Source organism: Hyperolius riggenbachi, chromosome 5 (genome assembly GCF_040937935.1).
Source record: "Hyperolius riggenbachi isolate aHypRig1 chromosome 5, aHypRig1.pri, whole genome shotgun sequence".
NCBI lineage: Eukaryota > Metazoa > Chordata > Amphibia > Anura > Hyperoliidae > Hyperolius > Hyperolius riggenbachi.
Window position 1 is genome coordinate 389,762,840 of NC_090650.1, and position 26,131 is coordinate 389,788,970.

Consider the following 26,131-nt stretch of genomic DNA (forward strand, 5'->3'; position numbering starts at 1 on the left):
TATAAGTTATAAATTTGGGGGCCAGTAAAATAGCCTGTAGGGGTCCCATTCAGCCCCAGGCTTAGTTTGAGGACTACTGTCATAGAGACTTCTCAGTCCTCTCTATATCCTTGTTCCAGCGCTGTCACCTATTCAAATTTGCAGCCTCTGGGAGCCCTCGAAAGGCTTCAGAAGCACTCCTGTGTCTGATGATGGGTGACTCCGTAGTGCACATGTGCTCATGCACGCTCACGCATGTGCAGTATGGTGCCACCCGTCTTTGGAAACATTGCAAATTCCTTCTGTTTTAAGAATGCAAATTACTCTCAGGGTTACCTTTTTAGTAGGAGGGCTTTTCGGTCTCTTTTAGACCCTAATACTTTCCTAGTGGTTCTGAGCTACCATGAGCTGTCTGGGTTTTCTGTAGCTGCCCCATTGGGGCAACACTTTGTTTACATGAAAGTCCTTTTTATTTACAGGATGGAGGAATGCAAAGAAGTTAAAAAGATGTCACTTTAACCACCCTGGCGTTCTATTACAATCGCCAGGATGGCGGCGCAGCAGTTTTTTTTTTTTTTTTTTTTTTTTTAATATCCTGTAGCTAACCTAGCGCTAGCTACATGATAGCCGCTGTGGGGAGATGCCCCCTCCCCCCCTTCCGATCGCCTCCGGTGATCAGAGCAAACAGGAATTCCCGTTCAGAACGGGATTTCCTGTTTGGCCTCCTCCGTTGCCATGTCGACGATCGGGATGACGTCAACCTGACTGATCTGTTAAGGTACCCATACATCAGAGGATCTATGGGCAGATCGAGCAAGAGACAGATCTCTATCTGATCGGAGAGAGATCTGTTTCCTGCTCATGCACCAGCAGACCGATTCCCGAGAGATTTCAGCTTGTGATGCTGCCTCGTCGCCCCGTCTTATACATCGGCAACCGTGTGTGTGTGTGTGTGTGTGTGTGTGTGTGTGTGTGTGTGTGTGTGTGTGTGCGCGCGTGCGCCAGTGGCATCGGTGGACACCGACAGGTTCATCACTCTTCCCAATACAGCAGGCCATTACGGATACACGGCCGCCAGGAGACTTGGGCGCAGGATACAGCCGGTATATGGCTGATCCTGCTGCTGCACAAGTTCCTGGCAGTGTTAACTACTATTCCCCCTCTAGGTCCATGTGGATAGTGGGGAATAATGTAATTTGGCTTCCAGTTATTACTGTAAGCCGAATTACAGTGTTTTAAGAGCAACTTCAGCTCCGTCTTCTGACAGCGCCGAAGTTACTGACTGCGTCGCTATAGCCGTAAATCCTATTATGGCCTATGGTGGCGCTGGCTGCGCCCAAATCTGCTGCGCTGTAATTACAGCACTCCCGCCATTAACACTATGCACCCGATTGACCACGATGGCCCGGCATCTTGCATCGTGTCCGATCGATACACGGGACCAATTTCGGCCCGAAATTTGTCGTATCGTCGATCAGGCATGCTCTTGGCACCAATTTTCATCTGATTCAAGTATAATAATTGAATCATATGGTCGATCTGCTGCCAAGTTGTCTGATGTACGGCCACCTTTATTCCTGTAGGAAGCAGCTGACTGGGAGTGTCTCCAGGTCTCTCACAGGTGGTCTGGTGTCTATGGGTGCCTCTGTTGTTTATTTTATTGTTTACTTGTATCTTTTTGCTGTGTTGCTGAGTGTTTATGTTGATGGCAGCAGTAGACACTGTTTATAGCAATCATAGCCAGTCACTCTTGCTCATGGGAATTGCATAGCAGTGGGTGTTTAAAAACTGTCAGCATTCCTCAGTTGTCGTATGAGAAACGCCCAGCTTTCAATGCAAACACAACAAACACGTCTGACCACTATTTTACCCTGACATAGACTTATATTTCCCTTATTTAAAATTCTGGCATGCATGCAACTGTCACTCAGAAATCAGTATGGGCTTTATTACAATCTCTGTGAAGGGTATGATTTTATGTATAACTAGCTGAAGACCCGGCATTGCTCGGGTATGTATTAGGTTGTTATTGGGTCAGGGTACTTTTTTCTAACCTTGACACAGTCACTCAATGACTTAAGTTTGTTAGCTTTGTGAGCTTTGGGGTCCTTGGCTTCAATGATGTAAGAATGGAAGCAGTTTACATTTTCCCATTAAAATCAAGCAAACAAATCTGGCTGTTTTTGGCTCCGCCCCTTTCCGAATTTACACCCATGAACGGCTGTACCAGGTTTGAGGCCACTGCAATTAACCGTGTAAGAATGAAAGCAATTTAAAGGGATGCTGTAGGGGGGTCGGGGGAAAATTGAGCTGAACTTACCCGGGGCTTCTAATGGTCCCCCGCAGACATCCTGTGTTGGCGCAGCCACTCCCCAATGCTCCGGCCCCGCCTCCGGTTCACTTCTGGAATTTCTGACTTTAAAGTCAGAAAACCACTGCGCCTGCGTTGCCGTGTCCTCGCTCCCGCTGATGTCACCAGGAGTGTACTGCGCAGACACAGACCATACTGGGCCTGCGCTGTGCGCTCTTGATGACATCAGCGGGATCGAGGACACGGCAACGCAGGCGCAGTGGTTTTCTGACTTTAAAGTCAGAAATTCCAGAAGTGAACCAGAGGCGGGGCCGGAGCATCGGTGAGTGGCTGCGCGGGCACAGGATGTCTGCGGGGGACCATTAGAAGCCCCGGGTAAGTTCAGCTCATTTAACCCCGACCCGCCCCCTCCCCCCTACAGTATCCCTTTAAACATTCCAGTTGAAAATGTATAGATTAATTTTGATTTGCTGTTGTAGGCTCCACCCTCTTTTCCCTTATTTAAATTCCAGCAGGATGAGCATAGCTACCCTTGTTTCATGCCTCTGCAGCCTATGTGGTCGGGTGGTAGACTGTAGTTCTCTTGCCCATGGCAGCTCAGCACCTTTATTTAAAGAGAACCTGAGACTAATGAAACATAAGGATACTTACCTGGGGCTTCTTCTAGACCCCTGTAGGCCGTGGGCTCCCTTGGTGTCTGTCTAGTATCGTCCATTCCTCTGCTGTCAGCTCTGATAGTCAAGGACTACTGTGCATAGTCCTTGACTACCAGGGCTGACAGCAGAGGAAAGGATGAGACTGGACGGACACCAAAGGAGCCCACGGCCGCGCACCTCCTTGGTCCTGCTTCTGTGGCCAAAAGCATTCTGCGCTTGTGCAGTTTTTGTTAAGGTTTGTAACTTTGCAGGCTCAGTATGTTCCGAACTATGGGAGCATGACCAAGGAGGCTCATGGCCAGGGCTGTACATGAAAAGTAGTACGGGCTGAGACACACCAGAAAAGCTCTCCAAAAACTAGAGGTTTCAAAAGCTCTTCCCAATGTAATGCATGGTTTTGTTTTTTTTACAAAAGCTCATTGCTCCAGTGTGCATAGACACATAGGATAACATTAGCAGGAGGTTTCAAAAACTCAAAACGCTGGCAGCGGAGGGACAGATGGGACTGAATGGACACCAAGGGAATCCATGTCCTACAGGGGGCTGGAGGAAGTCCCAGGTAAGTATAAATATTTATATTCTTCTGACAAAGAGGCTGATTTATACATGATTGCCGTATGTACCCTTTGTTTAAAGGTTGAGAACCAGAACTAACTTCAGCTTGAAACTAGACCATGAAGTGTTCGTTTGCGTGCTTATTGGTGTAGGTAGAATAGGGACCAGTTTTAAGAAGGGAAATGTAAAGTGGTGAACTGACAGAGTACAAAACATACTGCAGTATTTTTTTTTTTTTTTTTTTTTTTTTTTTTTTTTTTTAGAAGATAAGATCCTGCATTTTGACATCTGAGTTTCTTGTATTCCTGTCAGGGTTCCAGCCAGTTACAAATGTGTTTTGAGTGCAGAGGGTTAATGATTGTTTCTCTGTACTTTGGAGTCGCAGCAATTTATACTAGATATATTGATAGTCTTCATACCAGATAAGGGTAACGGAGAAGGGCAAGGCAGGAGTGCTTACAGGGAGGGTTTCAGGGTCACTTGGGAGTAGGTTGGAATTTGGATAACTTTATGGGTGAGGGCAGAGTATCAGGTGAAATTAGGTTTAACAATAGCAAGATCAATGTGTCAGGGTTAGGCATAGCTAGGAGAGTGGGAGTTTTGCTGGAATAATAGTGTTTGGGGTTCTTGTCAGATCGCTGGGGGACACCCATACACAAGCACCTAAGTGCCCAAATCATAGGCACGCTCTTGAAAATGCTATCTGCTCTACTGTAATACAAATCCGACTTTATAAATGTCTGACTTGGAAGATATATATGGATTAGGAATTGATAAACATCTGATCTGCATTCTTGTTTCAGATGGGGGATTTAGACAGGGGACACGCTTGTCTTTCAGCTTTCTGCACGCATTTTCTGGACATTATGTGCGTTTGTGTGGTGAAAAATGTGCGCTTTTTTTCACAGCAGCTAATGTAATTAATAGAGAAAACTGACAAAATGTTCAGAATTATGCTGCAGGATGTTGTTGTTTTTTTTCCTGCGCCCTCCGTGCAGCGCTCCCTTCGCCATTTGAATCCACCACCACGGGGGACTTCGGAAGTCTTCAGGAGCCGAGTCCTCCCAAAGACAGACGGCTCCATACTGCGCACGCGCGTTTATGCGATAGAGGGTGCTCGTGCGTGCGCAGTATGGAGCACCCGCCGAAGGGAGACTTCCCGAAGCCTCCCTTCGGCGGCGGAGATCGCAGCATTTGACCGAGTTGGTCGAATGCTGCTACGGGGGATCCTGAGCTTGAACGGACACCGTGAGAGAAATGGGAAGGCTCTATAGGACCCAGAACCTTCCATCTACTTAGGCAAGTATCTGACTTTTTTTTTTTTAAGGTGATGGTTCATCGCTTTAAAGCCCATTTGCTTTAAAGTGTAGCTGTCGGGCATAAAATCCATAATCAATTCTCTATTACAAACTGTTAAAGTGGTCTAACACCCAGCATTTCAACTTTGCTTTAAAAGATTGCTTACAGCTTATAAACTATTATGCCAGATTTTTTTTTTAGCAGAAATTCACTGAATGGATTAAACATGACATTTTAGTGCTGCATTTAGCTAGAAATCCTCCTCCGTGCTTGCTTGTTTAGTTACAAATGTATCTATCTACAATGTAACAAACAAACACTGCTCTGAGAGAACAAAGAGGGCTTCCCTGGCAGGCTTTTCAAAGGTCTATTTGTATTCCAAATAAAGATACATTTGTAACTACTGATATGAACCGATGCGGATTCCTAGTTAAATCCAACACTAAAATGTCATGTTTAACCCATTCAGTGAATTTCTGCTTAAAAAAAAATCTGGCATAATAGTTTGTAAGCTGTAAGCAATCTTTTAAAGCAAAGTTGTAATGCTGGGTGTTAAACCGCTTTAAGTACAAAAGATGCTAACAAGGCTATTCAAAAGTTTAAAATCAATTTCACTTTTTTTTTTCAATAGATTAGTCCCCCTACCCCCAGGCTCATTTCTCGTACGCCTGCCGCAGAAGAGAAGTTGTAATGCATGCTAATTAAGGGCCTGTTTCCACTACACACAGATTTGAAGCAGAAAAACTGACTCCAATGAATGCCTATAGGAAAATCTGCATCAGAAAAATTGTGTTTAGGGGAAACAGGCCCATAGGCATTCATTAGAGTCAGTTTTTCTGCATTCATTCTGCATCCAATCTGCGTGTAGTGGAAACAGGCCCTAATCCTGATTGGCTGAAGCCTCTGTGCCTCTCTGATTGGCTGCCTGTTTTTGGTCACTTGCAGCTGCTAGGACATGGGGGGGGGGGGTCCAGAAGCTGTCCTCTGTCACTGTCCTGGGCCCCCTCCTGTTGTATGCCCCTTTCAGCACTCCTGCTGCATCCCCCCTTCGCCTTGCATCCCCCTTCGCCTTGCATCCCCCTTCGCCTTGCATCCCCCTTCGCCTTGCATCCCCCTTCGCCTTGCATCCCCCTTCGCCTTGCATCCCCCTTCGCCCCGCATCCCCCCTCGCCCCGCATCCCCCCTCACCGCGCATCCCCCCTCGCATCTCCTCTCCTCCCCGCACTATTACTCAGCGAAGCAGGGAGCAATAAAAGCAGTGCGTACAGACTCAACTCCATATGGTTCCATGCACTGGAGTTCCTGTCTATACACTCTGCACTACCACTGGCAGTACTGCAGAGTATATACACGGGAACTCCAGTGCCACCATGAGTAGATGAGTCTGCGCCCACTGCCTTTATTCCTCCCCGCTAAGCTCTATAATACTGCAGGGAGGAGAGGCGATGCAAGAGGGGAGGTGGATGCCAAAGCCTGTGGGACCCAAGATGGCCACTGCCATGGACAGAATTCTGGCCATTTCACTATATAAAATACACTGAAATCAAAAGGTGGTCAGTGCAATACATCTGTTATGCAAGTAGAGCAAGTAAGTATCTACTTAAAGAGAAACTCCAACCTAGAATTGAACTTTATCCCAATCAGTAGCTGATACCCCCTTTTACATGAGAAATAGAATTTTTTTCACACACAGACCATCAGGGGGCGCTGTATGACTGATTTTGTGCTGAAACCCCTCCCACAAGAAGCTCTGAGTACCGCGGTACTCTGTGCAAACTGCCACAATGTAACAATGTTCACAGACAGGAATTGGCTGTTTACAGCTGTCTCTAACAGCCAAAACAGCTAGCAACAGCTACATAACCTGTCCACAGTAAAAATGTCACCATGTAATAAATGTCAGAATGTAAATCGGAGAGAGGAAAGATTTTACAATGAGCAAACACTGACTAAATCATTTATACATAATAATGGTAAAAAATGAAGCACTTTTTTTACTACATTATTTTCACTGGAGTTCCTCTTTAAATATGTGTTGTTGTTTTTTTCCCTGGCATAGTGTGGCTAATAGTTGCACTTTAAGTGTGAACTAGCCCATTGATCACCATGAATTCTCAGTTTAAACCAGTTTTTCTGTCCCGAAATGGCGCATGAAAACAATCTAGAGTGTTCCCTGCCTTAGAAGGAATTCAAGCGAAAGGATAAGCATTACAAGTTTTTAGGGTGGCAGCTTCCTTGATTATCTCATGATAGGTGCACTTAAAACCCAGCTAGTTACCGGCCTCCTCAACCCTATTGCTCACAGAGCAGGTGCTCTACAAGGCTGATCTCAGGTTTCAGGTCATTGTGATGTTAGTGTGGTAAAACCTTTTCATGACCTCTGAAACAATACATAATAGACTATTATTATTTAGTATGTCTGTAGTGCTGACTTCCATAGCACTGTACAGAGTATATTGTCTTGTCACTAACTGTCCCTCAGAGGGGCTCTCAATCTAATCCCTACCATAGTCCTATATCTATGTATGTATCTAGAGCCAATTTTAGGGTAGAAGCCAATTAAATTATCTTTGTGGGAGGAAACCCACTCAGACATGGGGAGGACATACAAACTCTGTGCAGATTGTTCCCTGGCTTGGATTCGAACCCTGGGACCCAGTGCTGCTAGGTGAGAGCGCTTACCACTACACCACCGTGCTGTCTGGACTGTTGTTATATTTGTAGTAAATTGTTCTTTGGACCCTTTAGGCCCAGTTCACATTGACACTAAAAACAGTCTGTTTAGCGGAGCTAAGTGGACCGGATCCTAACGGAGGTGAACGGATCCTATGGTAATCAGTAGCATCTGTTCACAATACTCCATTAGAACGCATCCATTCGGATCGCTCTGCCAAAAAACTGCAAGTTTGGGGAGGCTGGGATAATTCCGGAGCAAACACAAAACCCCAATGAACACAAACAACGTGCGTTTACGGATTGGGGCCATAGACTTTAATGCAGGGCTGTGGAGTCGGAGTGGAGGAGTCGGAGCAATTTTGGGTACCTGGAGTCGGAGTCGGTGGCTTCAGTAAACTGAGGAGTATGAGTCAGATGATTTTTGAATCAAATCCATAGCCTTTGTAAAAATTAGACTAAGGCGTTGGAGTCGAGGAGTCAGAGCAATTTTGGGTAACTGGAGTAGGAGTTGGAGTCGGTGGTTTAATAAAATGAGGAGTCTGAGTCAGGTGATTTTTGTACCGCCTCCACAGCCCTGGTTTAATGTCCATTGCAGCGATCCACGCTTTGTGGTCCGCAGCAAAACGCGCACAATTCCAACAAGTGTTCCCTTCCTAAGGTAATGCACAGCCGGGCTAGGGGTGCTGATATGACTGTCATACTTATTGAAGAGTACAACTTCTGCTTCAATCATTCGATGACTAAAGACTTCAGTAGAAATCTAGAGCTGGGGGAATCGGTAGACCAGCAGAAAGGGTTGAGACTGGCTGCAGAAGATCAGAATATGAGGGTGTCAGCGTCAGGCAGCCTGCTTCCTCCAATGCGACTGTTTCCTAAAGACTGAAACATACTTTACTGCAAAAGTAATGCAACAAAAATGCCCTTGCTAGTTTCAGCACCAATAAGTAGTGTCCTTCATTCTTTACCTTCAGTTACGTCTCACAGCGCTGCATTGAAGGCACATAAAACCTTCCTGCAGTGTGTGACTTTTGTACAGATATTGTGCAGCTCTGTTGCTATGCTAACACAATGCAGTGTGGCGTCTGTGAAACCAGTTTCTCGGTTGATTTAGGGCAGTACCTGAAAAAATGGTGTGCTTTTTGCTATTCGCACATTCCACTTTGTAAACAGAAATGCCTTTTATATGTTGTGTTTTCCTTCCTTTAATAATGGCAATGATGGCAGGCAGAAACAAGTGTGGTCCAGCTGGACATATATTACAGTATAGGGGATACATTATGCAGATTTACTTTGTGTTTGACAGGCTAACTACTGTATGTTAGTCAACTCAGAATTGGATACTGCAATAGGCATGACTGTGCTTATGCCTAAAAGTGCCTCTTGTGTCGCAGCAGTCTGTTCCTAGAGGTCTGCTAGGCTGATCGATCAATGTCCTTGCCTGTCTGTCCTCAATGGACGTTAAAGAGAAACCTTGACCAAGTATTGAACTTCATCCTAATCAGTAGCTGATACCCCTTTTTACATGAGAAATCTATTCCTTTTCTCAAACGAATCATCAGGGAGCTCTGTATGGCTGATATTGTGGGGAAACTCCTCCTACAGGAAACTGTGAGAACCATGGTCCTGGAAGTTTCTTGTCTATGAACCTCGTTGCATTGTGGGAAATAACGGTTTACAGCTGTTTACAACTGCAAAAAAAGCAAGCATCAGCTACTTCCAGTGACATCACCTGCCAGCAGTAAAAAATGTCAAATCAGGGAGAGAAAAGCTTTTACAATGGGCAAACACTGACTAAATCATGTATATACATAATTATTGTAAAAATGAAGCAATCTTTGTATTACATTATTTTCACTGGAGTTCCTCTTTAACATCATGGCCACGCAGTATTCTGATATGTGAGTTAGAGCATGAAATCTGTTGCAAATCATCTTGCCGGTGCCTGCTGGGAACAGCACAATTCATTCGCAATTTGTCCGCCAGCAATAGCTGGAAGCTGAACTGGGTCTGGGTTTTCCAATCTGCCTCATTGCTTTTCCTTTCCTTCAAGAGGGTTTTATTGGTAGTGTATGGAATCTATACATAAAACTGTCACTTGACTGCTCCTAGAATGCCTAGATTGTTCATTTACTCAGTTCAGTAGCAGCTTAGGCCCGGATTTACATCACAGGAGCCTATAGGCACACATGCCCTGGCACCTTAGATGAACTTAAAACCCTCCACAAAACTGCACCGCAAGTGTGCTGGCTGGCCCAGCTGTCACTTCTCCCTTACTTCCCTTGCCCATCACAGGTAGCTACAGGTGTCCCTTAGCATTAGTTAGCCAGTAAGCTCAGTGTTAAGAAGCTAGTGGTGCCCCTGACTGAAGGGAGATCTCATTAGTGGAATGCTGAGAGCAGAGTGAGTAACCTCTTATTTGCACTCTCATCAGGACCCTGCATAGGCAAGGAGGGAGGCACTCTGGGAGGGGAGTGAGCCGCCTTTTCATCATCAGGCGCCTGTAGGCACGTGCCTTATGGTAAATCCGGCCCTGAGCAGCTTCATGTGGACTGCTGTGTACAAAGGTGTGTATTCATTGCTTGGAATTGTGTGAAACTCCAATTAGTTAGTGTGTTGTACTAGAATGTGTCATCGGAGTGCCTTGCTTTTACTACCTCTGACTATGTGGATGTTTGTGTCACACAGGGCATGGTTATTACATGGAATAGTCTATACGGTAGCGGCAGCTCACAGAGGAGATGTGTCATGTGTCAGCTGCTCATGGAAAGAGCATGATCTGAATTCCTCTGTGACTCAGCAGTGTTGCTGTGTGTTAACCTTTTATGAGTGGCTACACCTACTGCTCACAGATCTCCAGGAAACGCTCCTCTCTCTTCCTGTATGTTCACTGCTGTCACAGGGGAATGGAGGGAAGTTTAAAGTGTACCCCAGGCAGTATTAAAAGGAAGGTGTGAGAACTATGGAGGGTGCCATATTTATTTACATTTAAACAATACCAGTTGCCTGGCAGTCCTGCAGATCTTTCTGGTCAGTAGGGTCTAAATCACACACATGAAGCAAACATGCAGCTAATCTTGTCAGATTTGTCACAGACATTTGATCTGCATGCTTGTTCAGGATCTATGGCTTAAAGTTTGAGGCAGAAGGTCAGCAGGACTGCCAGGCAATGTGCATAATTTAAAGGAAACCTGAGTTTAACTTACCTGGGGCTTCTACCTGCCCCCTGCAGACGTCCTGTGCCCGCGCCGGTACAAAACTATCCCCCCGGTCCCCGCCGCGGCACAGAGGAATACGGTGCCATATTTGCATATTATTAATACTACGGTAATTGCCTGGCTGCCCTGCTGACCCCCTGCACCCCCCAAAAATATAAGTCTCTCTAAAATTTTCACATAGGAGGCTTTTTTAAAATTTTTATTCTGCTTAAATTAACTTTTCAGCATTTTCCAATTGAATAGCTGCCAAAAAGAAGGGGTACAAGTCAGCGCCACAGAATATTTTGGCGCTTTATAAAGTACAGTCAAAATTATTCTGATGTTTTTTCTTTTGTTTGTTTGGTTTTTTTTTTTTTTGTCTTTTGTTTTTTGTTCGTGGCTTGAAAGGCATTTTACTGATAGGTTGTGAAAATATTACCTTGGAGAAAACACAGGACAAAAAGGGAACTAAATAATGGCCTTTGTATCTAGTGAGTTGCCCACCCCTGAATTACAGGGTACCTATTTAGTTTGAATCTGGTTGCACTGTGCCTAAAGGGACCCAAATGCCAGCAGCACAGTGGTATGCTTGTAAATTCAGACAATGACAGAGGATGAGGGGAATGAAAAACATGCCTGCTAATCGTTTGTTTTTCATTTTTTTTAATGTTAATGCTTTTTAAATGTAATTCTGTGACTTGGACAGCTTTGAGTGCTGCACGGAATCCCCGTGTGTGTGTGTGTGTGTGTGTGTGTGTGTGTGTGTGTGTGTGTGTGTGTGTGTGTGTGTGTGTGTGTGTGTGTGTGTGTGTGTGTGTGTGTGTGGTCCTCCCTCTGTTGTGGAAGATTGCTTGGCTGCCCTTCTGACAGTCACCCCTCCCTTTCTCACATGGACATGAACTTCACTGCTGCTACTCAACACAGATCTGACACATCCCAGGGCTTCTGTCTGGCCACATCTCCACTGACAGCACAAGAATGGAGAGCACCGAGTGCCACTTGAAGTATCTCACTAATGGCCCAGTTTACACAGCAGCACCACTTCACTGTTTACTATTCTCCATTGTGGGGCGGTTATTATTAGCCAGTTGTGCAGACAGAAGCTCAGGGAAGTGCCTGGCCTGTGATATGTAGCAGTGGTGTCACACACAGGTAACGGCAGGAGGGATAGTCAGTGGCGTAGCAATAGGGGATGCAGAGGTAGCGACCGCACCAGGGTCCCTTGACTAGAGGGGCCCTCCTTCAACCATTTTATTAGCTCTTCATTTATGTTAAAGCGGATCTGAGATGAAAAAAAGAACTATAGCAAGAAACTTGTCTATATATCTTAACTAAAGTTTAAATAGTTTACACAGTATATCCAGCTGCAAACAGCTTCAACAGAATATGATCATTTCTTCCTGTGATACAATGAGTGCGGCCATGTTTTGCTTGTCACCAACACACACATGCAAAGCTGCTCTGTATCTCCACCCCTCAGCCTGTCAACTCCACTCCCCTCTCCTCCCCCTTGCATCTGATCAGTGTCAGTCAGTATAGCAAGCATTGTTGCCCCACAGTATACATAGTTATAGTTTCCCCAGCCAGTATAGTTTCCCCAGTCAGTATAGGTAGCAAGGTGTCTCCCTAACACCCCCCCCTCCCCGGGGGAGGGGGGGGGGCAGTGCCGGCCGTTTCCCCTGTATCTGTCTCCCTGTCCCTCTGCTACACAGACTGCATGTCAGAGCGACCCGCTGCACCGCTATGATAGGGCAGCGGGTCGCCTATCAGCGCGCATACAGGAAGACTGCCTTGTCCTGTCATAGCGGCGCAGCGGGTCGCTCTGACTGTGACATGCGGTCTGAGTAGCGGCGGAGGGAGAGGAGATAGTTACGAGAGAATCGGCCACGCTGCCCATGGCCCCCTCCTCGCCCATCGGCTTCCTGCCTCCGCTCCAGCCCCACTGTCCGCCTCCACCAATCAGCGCACAGTGGGGCAGGCAAATGTAAATTAGAAGTTCCTCCTCGCCAGGCTCGGCTCCCATCATCAATTGCAGCATGGGACTGAACGCCGAGGCGTTGGGGGCGGGGCTCCTGTAGTTCGTTTTTAATCGATTATTGTATTAAAAATGAGCATTTGGGGGGAAGAATGCCCCAGAAACTATAGGTAAGGGGCACAAAAATAAAAAACACAGAAGTTTGTCTCAGATCCACTTTAAGCAGGTAATGATCTCCTCTATATGTGCTTTGATTAGTTGTAACCATTAATAGACTGTCCCCCCCCCCCCTCCCCAGCCTACACCGCTCTGACACTGTGGTTGTCCTTGGCAGGTTCTGGTGTTTCCTATAAAGTGTTATGCAGGCACTGGCTGTTCTCTGTATCTCACATGGTACAGGGGTGACTGATTGATTGTTGTGTGTCGCAACAATTTTAATTGATTTTAAACTGTGCTTTTGGATATGGAATACAACTTTTTACATGAATAAAATTACGATTTTTGATGGAATTGGTTGTGCAGCTAATTTAGCAGGATTCTTTCGTACTAGTTAAAGAGTACCTAAATTATAAATTACAGTTTGCTTTAAACCTAATAAGTTATATAAAATCACACATAATAAAGTGTGATTTTCTCACCCCCAGGGTCCGTATTCCACATATAATCTTGAAATCCCTGACCGCAGTGTGAAATTGGGCCCTGGACCTTTTTTTTTTTTTTCTTTCCAAACCATAGTTGCAAGGGATGCTGGGGGATTGATGTCATAACTCCATCCCTCATGTCCATGTGATCTAATCTAGGCAGACAGACACACAGACATCTGAAATAGGAATTATAGCAAACAGACATAATACAGGCTACAGCAGTTCTTCTGTGTCTTCTCTCTGCTACACACTGTGAAAAGAGAAGTAAATAGATCCAGGCAGGCAGACAGCAAGGGAGGGAGGGACAGGGGAGGGAACCTGGTTGGAGGGGAGGGCACCATGCTTTAGCAAGGCTTCAGCTTCAGGAGAAATAAGGAAGTGCTGCTACAGATATAAATGTGAGACTGTTCTATCCACTATGGTGTACCAGATGTAAACTTTATATATTCATCTAACTGTACATAGTGCATAGACTACATATATGTATTGCCATTTAGACCTTTTTTTTGGCTGTAGGTGGTATTTAAGGGCTCTGCCTCTGACACAGGAGACCAGGGTTCAAATATCGGCTCTTCTTGTTCAATAAGGCTATTCAGTAAGGAGATCTCGGGCAAGACTCCCTAACACTGCTACTGCCTATAGAGCGCATCCTAGTGGCTGCAGCTCTGGTGTTTTGCGTCCGCCAGGAGAAAAGTGCAATATACATTTTCTGTGTCTAGTCTGGTCTTTTTATATTGTTGCAGCTTGCACTCCTGGAACATTACTGTTGGTAATTTGAAGTGCAGATATGGGGCTGGAGGAAGCCCTGGGTACGTATCAAATCTTCTTTTTGTGACAGCACTGGTTTACTTTAAGGGGGCCCAGTGTAAAACTTGCACTGGGGCCCAGAACTGCTAGGCTGTGCTACTGAGGATAGTGAACGGGTATTACTTTTCATAAATGGAACCACGCAGTCTTCCACAGCTATATATTGAATGTAGCCCTGCCCTCCCAGTGAAGTATAGCCTAGGATGATTAGATATGTGAAAGTGCTGCAATTTCCCTGGGAGATCATGACTTGGCTTCTGTTCTATGAACCCAGCTTGTGGGACCACCCCCATCGTGATCCACTGGCAAAGCACTTTGATGATCGCCAGTGATCAACAAACACTCCTAAAGCACGGCTAGCGGGTTCCAGCACTTACAATTAGGCTGATCTTTTGCTTGTTTGCTTTTTCCTCTGTGCAGGTCCTGCCTCTCCTCCCCTTCCCCTCTCTATAGGACAGTGGATGCTGCTCAACTGAGCTGAAAATGCAGGAACTGTCACTGACTGGATTCCAAACACATAGTGAATGACTGTTTGAGCAGCAGAAGGTGCTTGTGTGTCACCTTTAGGCCTCTTGCACACTACATGCGATTCAGATTTTTTTTTTATACGTCCGATTTTGGATTCCGATTAAAAATCTTAGCAGCATGCAGTACGTTTTTCAATCGGAATCCAAAATCTGATCAGATAAAAAATTGGAATCGCATGTAATGTGCAAGAGGCCTTAAAGAGAACCCGAAGTGTGTTTAAAAAATGTTATCTGCATACAGAGGCTGGATCTGCCTATACAGCCCAGCCTCTGTTGCTATCCCAAACCCCACTAAGGTCCCCCTGCACTCTGCAATCCCTCATAAATCACAGCCATGCTGTGAGGCTGTGTTTACATCTGTAGTGTCAGTCTCAGCTGCTCCCCTGCCTCCTGCATAGCTCCGGTCCCTGCCCCCGTCCCTTCCCTCCAATCAGCAGGGAGGGAAGGGATGCAGACGGGGACTGGAGTTCTGCAGGAGGCGGGGAGAGCAGCAGACTGACACTATAGAGATAAACACAGCCATCTCTGACAAGCTGTTTGTCAGCAGCGTGGCTGTGATTTATGAGGGATTGCAGAGTGCAGGGGGACCTTAAGGGGGGTTTGGGATAGCAACAGAGGCTGGGCTGTATAGGCAGATCCAGCCTCTGTATGCAGATAATATTCTTCAAACCCACCTCGGGTTCTCTTTTTAAAGAGAAACCGTGACCAAGAATTGAACTTCATCCCAATCAGTAGCTGATACCCCCTTTTACATAAGAAATCTATTCCTTTTCACAAACGGATCATCAGGGGCTCTGTATGGCTGATATTGTGGTGAAACCCCTCCCACAGTGGGATGTCATGACCATGGTCCTGACACTTTCCTGTCTAGGAACCTCATTGCATTGTGGGAGAGAAAAGCTGTTTACAGCTGGGTCCAACTGCCAAAAAACAAGCAGCATCTCCTTCCACTGACCTCACCTGACAGCAGTAAAAATGTCACCATGTGAAAAATGCCAGACTGTAAATCAGGGAGAGGAAAGATTTTACAATGGGCAAACACTGACTAAATCATTTATACATAATAATTGTAAAAATGAAGCACTTTTTTTATTACATTATTTTCACTGGAGTTCCTCTTTAAGCATTACCATGACAATAATATGTATTCCATGCATTATAAGCATCCAGTTCACACAGTTGTAACACAAAGGTGCGAAAACATTTATACAAACTGTATACATATTCTGGCTGCAATACTGGAAACTAACATTTTTCCCGATAGTATGGGTGAAATCTGGGAATTGATAGCAACTGTATTTTATACACAGAGTATCAGAATAGGTGCCCTCTTTTGATTCACCAAGTGGTACCCTTTGAAATAAAAAAAAAATTAGGATTTTTTTTGTATGAACACATTTTTGCTTTAGTCTGATTTGAAATAATAATGTTTTCTTCTTAAAGGGCCCTGGAACTTCAGCCATTCTCCATTAAGCCTCTGTTACGAAGGGCGATGGCGTTTGAGTCCCTGGAGCGATACAGACAAGCGTATGTGGATTATAAAGTGGCCCTCCAGATAGACAGTGGGATGCAGCTGGCCAATGACAGTATCAACAGGTACGTTTTATCAATCGTTGTTTACTACTGGCTGTGTGGAAACACTCGTATACCACTGTTAAAAAAGCATACATGTATACTGAAAAGTCAGCTTATTATAATAATCTGAACATTTGTATCACGCTTTTTCTCCTGTTGGACTCAAAACGCTCAAGAGGCCACCCTGCAGTGTTAGGAAGTCTTACCCAAGGGCTTCTTACTGAATAGGTTCTGACCTTACTAGCCAGCAGTGATGAGCAAATCCGATCCGGATGCTACTCGGATAGTAGCTATCCGGATTTCTCCCAGTAATGCACTGCGGCCTGGGCGGGGAATTTAATCCTTACCTATCATGACGTCTTCTTCGTCCGTCCCTCGGCGCCTCCCACGATGCGCTCCACTCCGGCGTCACGTGACTAAAAAACACTTCCTCCTTCCGGGTTGAAGGAGGAAGTGTGTAGTCACGTGACGCCGGAGTGGAACGCATCGTGGGAGGCGCCGAAGGACGGACGAAGAAGACGTCATGATGGGTAAGGATTAAACCCCCCCGCCCAGGCCGCAATGCATTACTGGGAGAAATCCGGATAGCTACTATCCGAGTAGCATCCGGATCGGATTTGCTCATCACTGCTAGCCAGGATGTGGAACCTGGTCTCCCTTAACCACTTCCGGATTCTCGGTGCGTATATGTACGCCCCTGAATCCTGAAGTGTATTCCATGGAAACGGCCGCTCGTATGAGCGGCCGTTCCATGTCAGTTCACGGAGGGCGTCTCCGTGAACACCCTGCGAGCCGATCTGCGGCTCGCAGGGTAAATGTAAACACACGGGGAAGATCTTCAGCAGCGCCGTAGAGGAGATCGGTGATCCCCGGCCTCTGATTGGCCGGGGATCTCCGGCATCTGATAGGCTAAAGCCTATCCCATCAGGCGCAGGACGGAAATCCGTCCTGCGCCGCTCACAGGGGGAGGGAGAGGGAGGGAAGGGGAAGGAGGCCAGGAAGCGCTGCCGGGAGGGGGGCTTTGAGGAGCCCCCCCCCCCCCCGCAAGCAGCCGGTGGCGATCAGACCCCCCCAGCAGGACATCCCCCTAGTGGGGAAAAAAGGGGGGAAGTCTGATCGGCCTGGCTGCAACCTGATCTGTGCTGTGGGCTGGAGAGCCCACGCAGCACAGATCAACACAAAATAGCATGGTATAGAAGTGGTTAAAGCAGGATTGTCACCATAAATATCCGCATTCAATTTTTTGATTAATTTTTTTGATTTTTTTTTTTTTTTTTTTTTTACACACAATTGTCCATTTACAGAGATATTTCTCCCACCCAGCATGGGTATGTGTAAAAATTCACCCCAAAACACATTATACTACTTCTCCTGAGTACGGAGATACCACATGTGTGACACTTTTTTGCAGCCTAGGTGCGCTAAGGGGCCCAAAGTCCTATGAGTACCTTTAGGATTTCACAGGTTATTTTGAGGCCTTTGGTTTCTAGACTACTCCTCACAGGTTTAGGGCCCCTAAAATGCTAGGACAGTTTAGGAACCCCACAAGTGACCCCATATTAGAAAGACACCACCACAAGGTATTCTGTTAGGAGTATGGTGAGTTCATAGAAGATTTTATTTTTTGTCACAAGTTAGCGGAAATTGATTTTTTTTTTTTTTTCACAAAGTGTAATTTTCCACTAACTTGTGACAAAAAATAAAATCTTCTATGAACTCATCATACACCTAACTGAATACCTTGGGGTATCTTCTTTCTAAAATGGGGTCACTTGTGGGGTTCCTATACTGCCCTGGCATTTTAGGGGCCCAAAACCGTGAGGAGTAGTCTGGAAACCAAATGCCTCAAATTGACTGTTCAGGGGTATAAGCATCTGCAAATTTTGATAGCAGGTGGTCTATGAGGGGCCGAATTCTGTGGAACCGGTCATAAGCAGGGTGGCCTCTTAGATGACAGGTTGTATTGGCACTGAAGTGCAGGAAGCGCAGGATGTTCTCAAATCGTGACCTGGACATGGCAGCAGAGAACCTGGGCATGTGATGTATTGGGTGCATAGACCAATAAGACCGCAATACATTATTTTTGACTAGACCCATGTTAAGTAGAAGGCCTCAAAAAAGGTTACGTTCGGAAACTTGGAGTGGTTTCCACTGAAAAGGCTGGGCATGGTAGCTTCTTGGATTGGTGGTTGCGTATTGTGTGGCATAATGGTTGGTCTCTGCCACAATTAAGTCGTAGAGACCAGCAGAGATCAGGAAAAAAAATTCTGTCACTGCGGTGGGGCGGGTAAGGGTTTGGCCGAGTGATTAGGAGCCCACACGGGGCAAATTAGGGCCTGATCTGATGGGTAGGTGTGCTAGGGGGTGACAGGAGGTGATTGATAGGTGTCTCAGGGTGTGATTAGAGGGGGAATAGATGTAAATAATGCACTGGGGAGGAGATCAGGGGGGTTTGAGGGCGATCTGAGGGTGTGGGCGGGAGTTTGGGTGCCTTCAAGGGGCAGATTAGGGTCTGATCTGATGGGTAGCAGTGACAGGTGGTGAAGGGGTGATTGATGGGTGATCAGTGGGTGATTACAGGGGGAATAGATGTAAATAATGCACTGGGGAGGTGTTCAGGGGGGTCTGAGGGCGATCTAAGGGTGTGGGCGGGTGTTTGTGTGCCCGCAAGGGGCAGATTGGGGTCTGATCTGATGGGTAGCAGTGACGGGGTGATTGATGGGTGATCAGTGGGTAATTAGAGGGGAAAACAGATGTAAACAATGCATTGGGAGGTGATCTGAGGGCGGGTCTGCGGGCGATCTGAGGGTGTGGGCGGGGGATCAGGTGCCCGCAAGGGGCAGGTTAGGGTCTGATCTGATGGGTGGCTGTGACCGGGTGATTGATGGGTGATTGACAGGTGATCAGTGGGTGATTACAGGGGAGAATAAATACATACAGTACACAGAGGGAAGGGGGTCTGTGGGGGATCTGAGTGTGTGTGTGTGTGTGTGTGGGGGGGGGGTGATCAGGAGCCCCCAGGGGGCAAGTTAGGACCTAATCTATAGGATAGCGTTGACAGATAGTGACCGGGGGGGGGGGTTGACGGGTGATTAGGGGGTGATTGGGTGCAGTGGTCTGAGGGGGTGATCGGGGGGGTTGGGTCTGAGGGATACTGTGGGCGATCAGGGGGCAGGATCAGTGTGCTGTTGTGCATACTTGGGAGGCTGCCTCCTGCCCTGGTGGTCCCTCGATCACTGGGACCACCAGGGCAGGAGGCAGCCTGTATAATACACCTTGTATACATTACAAAGTGTATTATACACTTTGTAGTAGCAGATCGGGGGTTAACAACCCGCCGGCGCTTTGACATCGCAGGTGGGCGGAGCCTAATGCCAGCGGATGCGCGCGCATCACTGTGCGCGATCCCCGGCTAATTAGTCCCCCAGGTGCCGCCGCCGATCGGCGTTACGCGGTCCTGGGGGTGCCACTTTGCCACCGCCCATAGGTAGTGGGCGGTGGGCAAGTGGTTAAAGTGGCTCATAAAATTAAAAAATAAAAAATAAAAATGATGCTACCGGATCCGGGGATCTGGGCGCATCAGGTAGCCACCAAAACCGCCGCTCCTGTGGTTCACAGTGGCCCACTTTCGTGACCTCTGGGTCACGACGCTGGAAGGAGAGAGAGAGATCTCTCTCTCTCTCACAGCAGCGTGCAGGGAGGCGGGGGTAGCATGGGGCATGGCCAGGGAGAGAGTGATGCCCAATGGAAGCTCTGAAAAGTCTACAGGAACGCCCATAGTGGGTGTATTGAGCAGGGAATCCCTCTCCTTTATTTACCCTCCAAGATGGCGACAAATATTGCCGCTAATTTCGGGAAGCTGTAAAGCGGCTGTGGGGGGGGGGGGGGGAGAGCAGAGAGTGGCTGTGGGGGGGGGGGGAGGCAGAGAGTGGCAGTGGGGGGACACAGAGGCATCAAAACAGTTGGTGAAAATTATTCTATTTGCAGAGTGCATAAAGGACTTCCAATGCGAATATGATGAAAAAGTCCACGTCATCTGGTGCTTAATGTGCCTAGCGCAGGCGCAGTACATGCCAGGTGACGTGCAGGGTCGCGATCCTTACTGCCGGGACAACGCGGAGGACCGTGGCTGCGGCGAGTGACTGAGACTGCTGCTTGGGGCTGAAAGAAGCCCAGGTAAGTAAAATCATTTTAAATCACATTTGCATCGGAAGTCCTTTAAAAGTTATTTTAAACAAAAGATGAAAAATTAGAGAAAACTTAGAAAAAGTGAATTGATTAGGGGCCATGCTGTCTCTTACTGTCATGTGCTCACTCTCTCTCTCTCGCTTTGTATCTTATGCACATGCCAGCATTGTATATAGTGCATATAACATGCATATGTTTTTCCAACAGAATTAAAACTTATTACTTTAACACATTTTTTATTCAACAGAATTACAAAGACATTAATTGATCTGGACGGGGCCAGCTGGAGAGAGAAGCTGCCGCCTATCCCATCAGTGCCCCTGTCCAGCCAGATACACCTGCAGGAGAGACAATCAGCCCCAGCAAGGACTTCCAACAATGTGAGGCCAGGAAGTGAGAGCGGTATGTAACATGCTGCAAGCTGACTGTATTGGTTCTTACATCATTGCTCCGCATACCGACCTCAGGGAAGGTCTTTACTGTAAGTTTCAGTGCAAGTCATTGACCTGTCACCTGTGGAACCTTTGCTACTGCACTGAGCAACTAAACCTCAAAAATACACTAGGAAAAAAGAGAATGATCCTGCATGCAGATAACCACTTGATAAACGGGAGTATCGCTGTCCTCTAGAGACCCCTGACATTCTCCAACAGTACAAACCACAGCAGGATGCCGGCCAATCTACTGATACATAAATGCAATGACTCACCTGAGAGGCAGCTGTATTGCACAATGATGAATGATACATTGTTGCTTTATACTTTTGCTCTGCATCACAAAAAAGGAAACTTTGACCTATTGACTCTAATTGTCTATATAGTGCTGGAAATCTCTTGTGGACCAATGACCAAATAGAGAGCGACAGAATATCCGACCTTCTAACTGAAAAGGGAGGCCATGATATAAAGATCAATAGTTAAATGGTTTAGAGTGTCTTTAAATTAATGCTTAAAGGGAACTCAAGGTGAGTGATATATGGAGGCTGCCATATTTATTTCCTTTTAAACAATACCAGTCGCCTGGCAGTCCTGCTGATCCTCTGCCTCTAATAGTTTTAGCCATAGACCCTGAACAAGCACTCAGCAGATCAGGTACTCTGAATTAGCTGACTCAGGTTTCACTGGATTAGCTATATGCTTGTTCCGGGTTTTGACTCACTACGTATTCCAGAAGATCAACAGGGCTGCCAGGCAACTGGCGTTATTTACAAGGAAATAAATATGGCAGCCTCCATATCCCTCTCACCTCGGGTTCCCTTTAATATAATTCTGTTCAGGAAAGGTGCAATCTGTGACAAGAGGATATTTAATAAACATGTTTGAGAATTTTTATGTAGTAGATGAACACACCAGATAAATACTTTGTCTTTGCTATTCTTGCTATATGATTGTTTATTTTTACTGTGTACTTCATTATCTCTCATACCGGCATCAATCATGCGGAATGACAAGGCCTATGCAATGTATTATTCAATATGTGTATATTCAATAAAGCTTTTTGAAAAAAAAAATCAGTAATGATTTCCAGGGTTTCACGGTAGAGCAGGTATAGTGGGAGGGACTTGTGACTACTGGGGGTGTTATGTGGTGAAGAAGATGTCACATTTATAAATAGAATGTGCCGCTAATGTGTTTTAAGGATGTGAGATTGCTGGTGACTTTTTAATAATTATCAAATATTTTTTTTGTAAAGGTTTCTTTTCTTTGTGAAGGGGAACCGAGGTGAGAAACATGTACAGGCTGATATATTTATCAAGTTCCAAACAATACTATTTACCTGGCTGTCCTGCTGATCTTTCTTGCATCAGTAGTGTGTGATAGGCCTGAACGATTTTAGGAAAAAATTGAATTGAGCGATTTCTGTCCAAAATTGCGATTTCGATTTGATTCACGATTTCCTTCAAATCAAGATTTGTTCCCCCTCTTTGCCTGTTTGCTCCCTCTCTGTCCCCCTGTCTCTTTGTGCCCCCTTTGCCTCTGGGTCTCTCTCTTACCCCCTTTGTGTCTCTGTGCCCGCTCTATTTCTCTCTGTGCCTTCTCTATCCCCCAAGCTGCATCAGTTCTGGACATAGGTTAAAGCACGAGTCCAGCGATGGCCGTCTATCTACTTTGCCTCCTGCAGGCTCTAATGCACGGAATACTTCATGTATGTCATGTGACATACAGGAACCCAGAGTTTTGCCAAGCACAAGAGCCGGCAGACGGTGATAGAGGACGGACAGCATTGGACTCGTGCGGAAAGTATGTCCAACGCTGCGGTCCGCACGCGCCGGGACTTTGGGGAAGTTTGAAGCCACTTCTTCAAACTTCCCCATGTGGAAATGATGGGATCGCGATAATTGCCGCTTTGACGATTCCGAAATTGTGATCTTGGTGATCGCGATTTCGATTTAAATTCGATTTATCTTTCAGGCCTAGTGTGTGAATCACACACCTGAAACAAGCATGCGGCTAAGTCAGTCAGACTTTTGCATGCTTGGTCAGGGTCTATGGCTAAACATAATAGCGGTAGAGGCTCAGCAGGACAGCCAGGCAATTTGCACTGTTTAAAGTACACCTGAACTGAGAGGTATGGAGGCCAGTTACCCAGTGATCACAGTGAAATCGGCTCCTGATCATCTCACAGAACTCTGCAGTCATACCAACAGGTGAGTGAGTGAGCTGCAGCACCAGGAGAGCGTCGCAATTGTCTTTATTGGCAGGTCCGTGGGGCGTTCGGGCCGGTTTCCATTACAAAGTGATGCGAATGTGGCTACCTAGCCGCACCGCATCACTTCCGCCACCAGCCGCATCACTTCCGCATCTCTCGATGCGGAAGTCAATGGAGGAGATGGCTGTGGGCGGATGCGGCATGCTGCAGATTCTCAGATCGCACTGCACTGCTCCGCACAACATGCAAGCAGTAGAAACTCTTCCATTGCCGTGCATGTGTTTCAGCATACACGCGGTGCGATGCGGCTATGTAGCCGCATCGCACCGCTGCTAGTGGAAACGGGCCCTTACGCCGGTAAGCCCTGTTTTGTACCAGCAGTTTTCTGGTCCTTAACTGGTTCCAGACCGACGTGGGTTCAATCTTCATCCAGCAGGTGGTGCTGTGGCCCTGACTGGACATAGATTCAATGTCCCATTAACTGCGCGTCCCTGCCGCTACCGCCGATCTCGCCGCTTTGACCACGCCACAATTCGCTCGCCCTGCCCTCTCTATGACGGCAGAGCACTGTGAGCCGGTCAGGAGCCGCTTTCACTGGCTTACATTGATTGACAGGGTCAGGAGCCAATGAAAGCGTCTCCTGACCAGCGCTCTGCCGTCATAGAGACTGCAGAGAGAGCAGCCTGCGGCGGGGACAGAACGGCGGGAGCGGCTGATTTTTTTGCGGCGATTTTGTCGGAAAGCGGCGGTTTACTGTACCAGCAGCCTCTGGTTCTTAAGGGGGCAGAGACTGCTGGTACCGAAGTGGTTAAAGAGAACCCGAGGTGGGTATGTGAAATCCTATTAGGACACAGAGGCACATTCTGTATACAATGAGCAGCCTCTGTGTCCTTATAACCACTAGGCTAGCGACACGCAGATTGTCGCTAGTCTGTTATTATACCTCTGAGTGTTCCACTCCTCCTGTATAGTGCGGCTCCCTGCCTGTGTCCTTTCCCTCCCCGCCTCTGTAAACAATCTGCGTGTCGCTAACGGTTTTTTTTTGGGGGGGGGGGGGGACAGAGCCGGGGGGGGGGGGGGGGTTGATATTGCCTGGATACACATTGTAAGGACACAGAGGCTGCTCATTGTATACAGAATGTGCCTCTGTGTCCTAATAGTATTTCACATACCCACCCCGGGTTCTCTTTTAAGGGGCCAGTCTCCAAATACCTCTCAGTTCTGGTGTGCTTTTAAAAAGAAATACATATGGCAGCCTCCATATTCCTCTCTGCTCAGGTTCCCTTTAAAGGGAACCTAAACTGAGAAGGATATGGATTTTTCTTTTAAAATAATACCAGTTGCTGGACTCTCCTGCTGAGCCTGTGTCTCTAAGGGCCCGTTTCCACTAACGCGGTTTCCGCCGCGATTCCGCAGAGTTTCCCCGCACATGAATCGCAGAGGAAAACTCTGCCATAGGGGATAACAGCGCCGCGGCGGAATAGCTTGTGGGAGCGATTCAGCCGGAACCCCCCGCAGAATTCTCGGCGGAGGCTGCGAATCCATGGGATTCGCCTGCGATCCCGCTCAGTGCACGCCGCACTAGTGGAAACGAGCCCATAGTTTTAGCCACAGCCCCTCATCAAGCATGCAGATCAGGTGCTCTGACTGAAGTCAGACTGGATTGGCTGCATGCTTGTTTCAGGTGGGATTCAGCCACTACTGCAGCAAAAGAGATCAGCAGGACTGCCAAGCAACTGGTATTGTTTAAAAGGAAATCTCCATATCCCTCTCAGTTAAAAGTGGGGGACTGATTATTTTGTACCCAATGAATTGCTGTAATAAAGTATTAACATACATAGCAGTGCTTAATTTCTGCGGGAGATGATTCAAGCCATTACCATGTCCTAATAGAGTGACAGATGAACATGCTGCTGCTTGCATGGCATTCCGAGAATTGCACAAAACCCTTCTGTAATAGTTGTTCTTAGCTTTGGAACTGCTGTCTGTGATATCTAATGAGACTTTAGGGTTATATAATGAAATAGCAGTTTCAATACACTTATTTTTGTCACTTTTACAAGTGACCTATTTGGTTTAAATTAGAAAAACCTCCCCACTCTCCTCTGCCAAACACTAACCTCTTCTCTGCCCAACACTAACCTCCCCTCTCCTCTGCCCAACACTAACCTCCCCTCTCCTCTGCCCAACACTAACCTCCCCTCTCCTCTGCCCAACACTAACCTCCCCTCTCCTCTGCCCAACACTAACCTCCCCTCTCCTCTGCCCAACACTAACCTCCCCTCTCCTCTGCCCAACACTAACCTCCCCTCTCCTCTGCCCAACACTAACCTCCCCTCTCCTCTGCCCAACACTAACCTCCCCTCTCCTCTGCCCAACACTAACCTCCCCTCTCCTCTGCCCAACACTAACCTCCCCTCTCCTCTGCCCAACACTAACCTCCCCTCTCCTCTCCTCTGCCCAACACTAACCTCCCCTCCCCTCTGCCAAACACTAACCTCCCCTCTCCTCTGCCCAACACTAACCTCCCCACTCTCCTCTGCCCAACACTAACCTCCCCTCTCCTCTGCCAAACACTAACCTCCATTTCCCTAACATTTACGCCTTTCCCTAACACTAACCTCTCCTTTCTTTGACACTAACATCCCCTCTCCTTAAAGGGAACCCGAGGTAAGAATAAAATTGAGGCTGCCATATTTATCTCCTTTTAAGCAATACCAGTTGCCTGGCTGCCGTGCTGGTCCTCTGCCTCTAATTCTATCAACCATAGACCCTGAACAAGCATGCAGCAGGTCAGGGGTTTCTGACAATATTGTCAGAACTGACAAGATTAGCTGCATGCTTGTTTGTGGTGTAATTCAGTTCACTACTGCAACCAAATAGATCAGCAGGGCTGTCAGGCAACTAGTATTGTTTTAAAGGAAATAAATATGGCAGCCTCCATATCACTCTCACCTCGGGTTCACTTTAAAGAGAGTCTGAAGCGAGAATAGATCTCGCTTCAGACCTCATAGCTAGCAGGGGCATGCGTGCCCCTGCTAAAACGCCGCTATAGCGCGGCTTAACGGGGGTCCCTGTCCCCCCAAACCCCCTCCG

The 26,131-nt window shown here is 46.9% G+C and overlaps 1 protein-coding gene across 1 annotated transcript in view; it reads left to right on the forward strand.

Moving 5' to 3' along the window:
• SPAG1 (sperm associated antigen 1) overlaps positions 1–26,131 on the forward strand; it is a 180,594-nt gene that overhangs the window by 96,400 nt on the left and 58,063 nt on the right. Inside the window, exons 13-14 of the mRNA XM_068237728.1 lie at positions 16,067–16,219; positions 20,634–20,788. Of these exons, the coding sequence (XP_068093829.1) occupies positions 16,067–16,219; positions 20,634–20,788 (308 nt within the window). The remainder of the gene's footprint in view (positions 1–16,066; positions 16,220–20,633; positions 20,789–26,131) is intronic.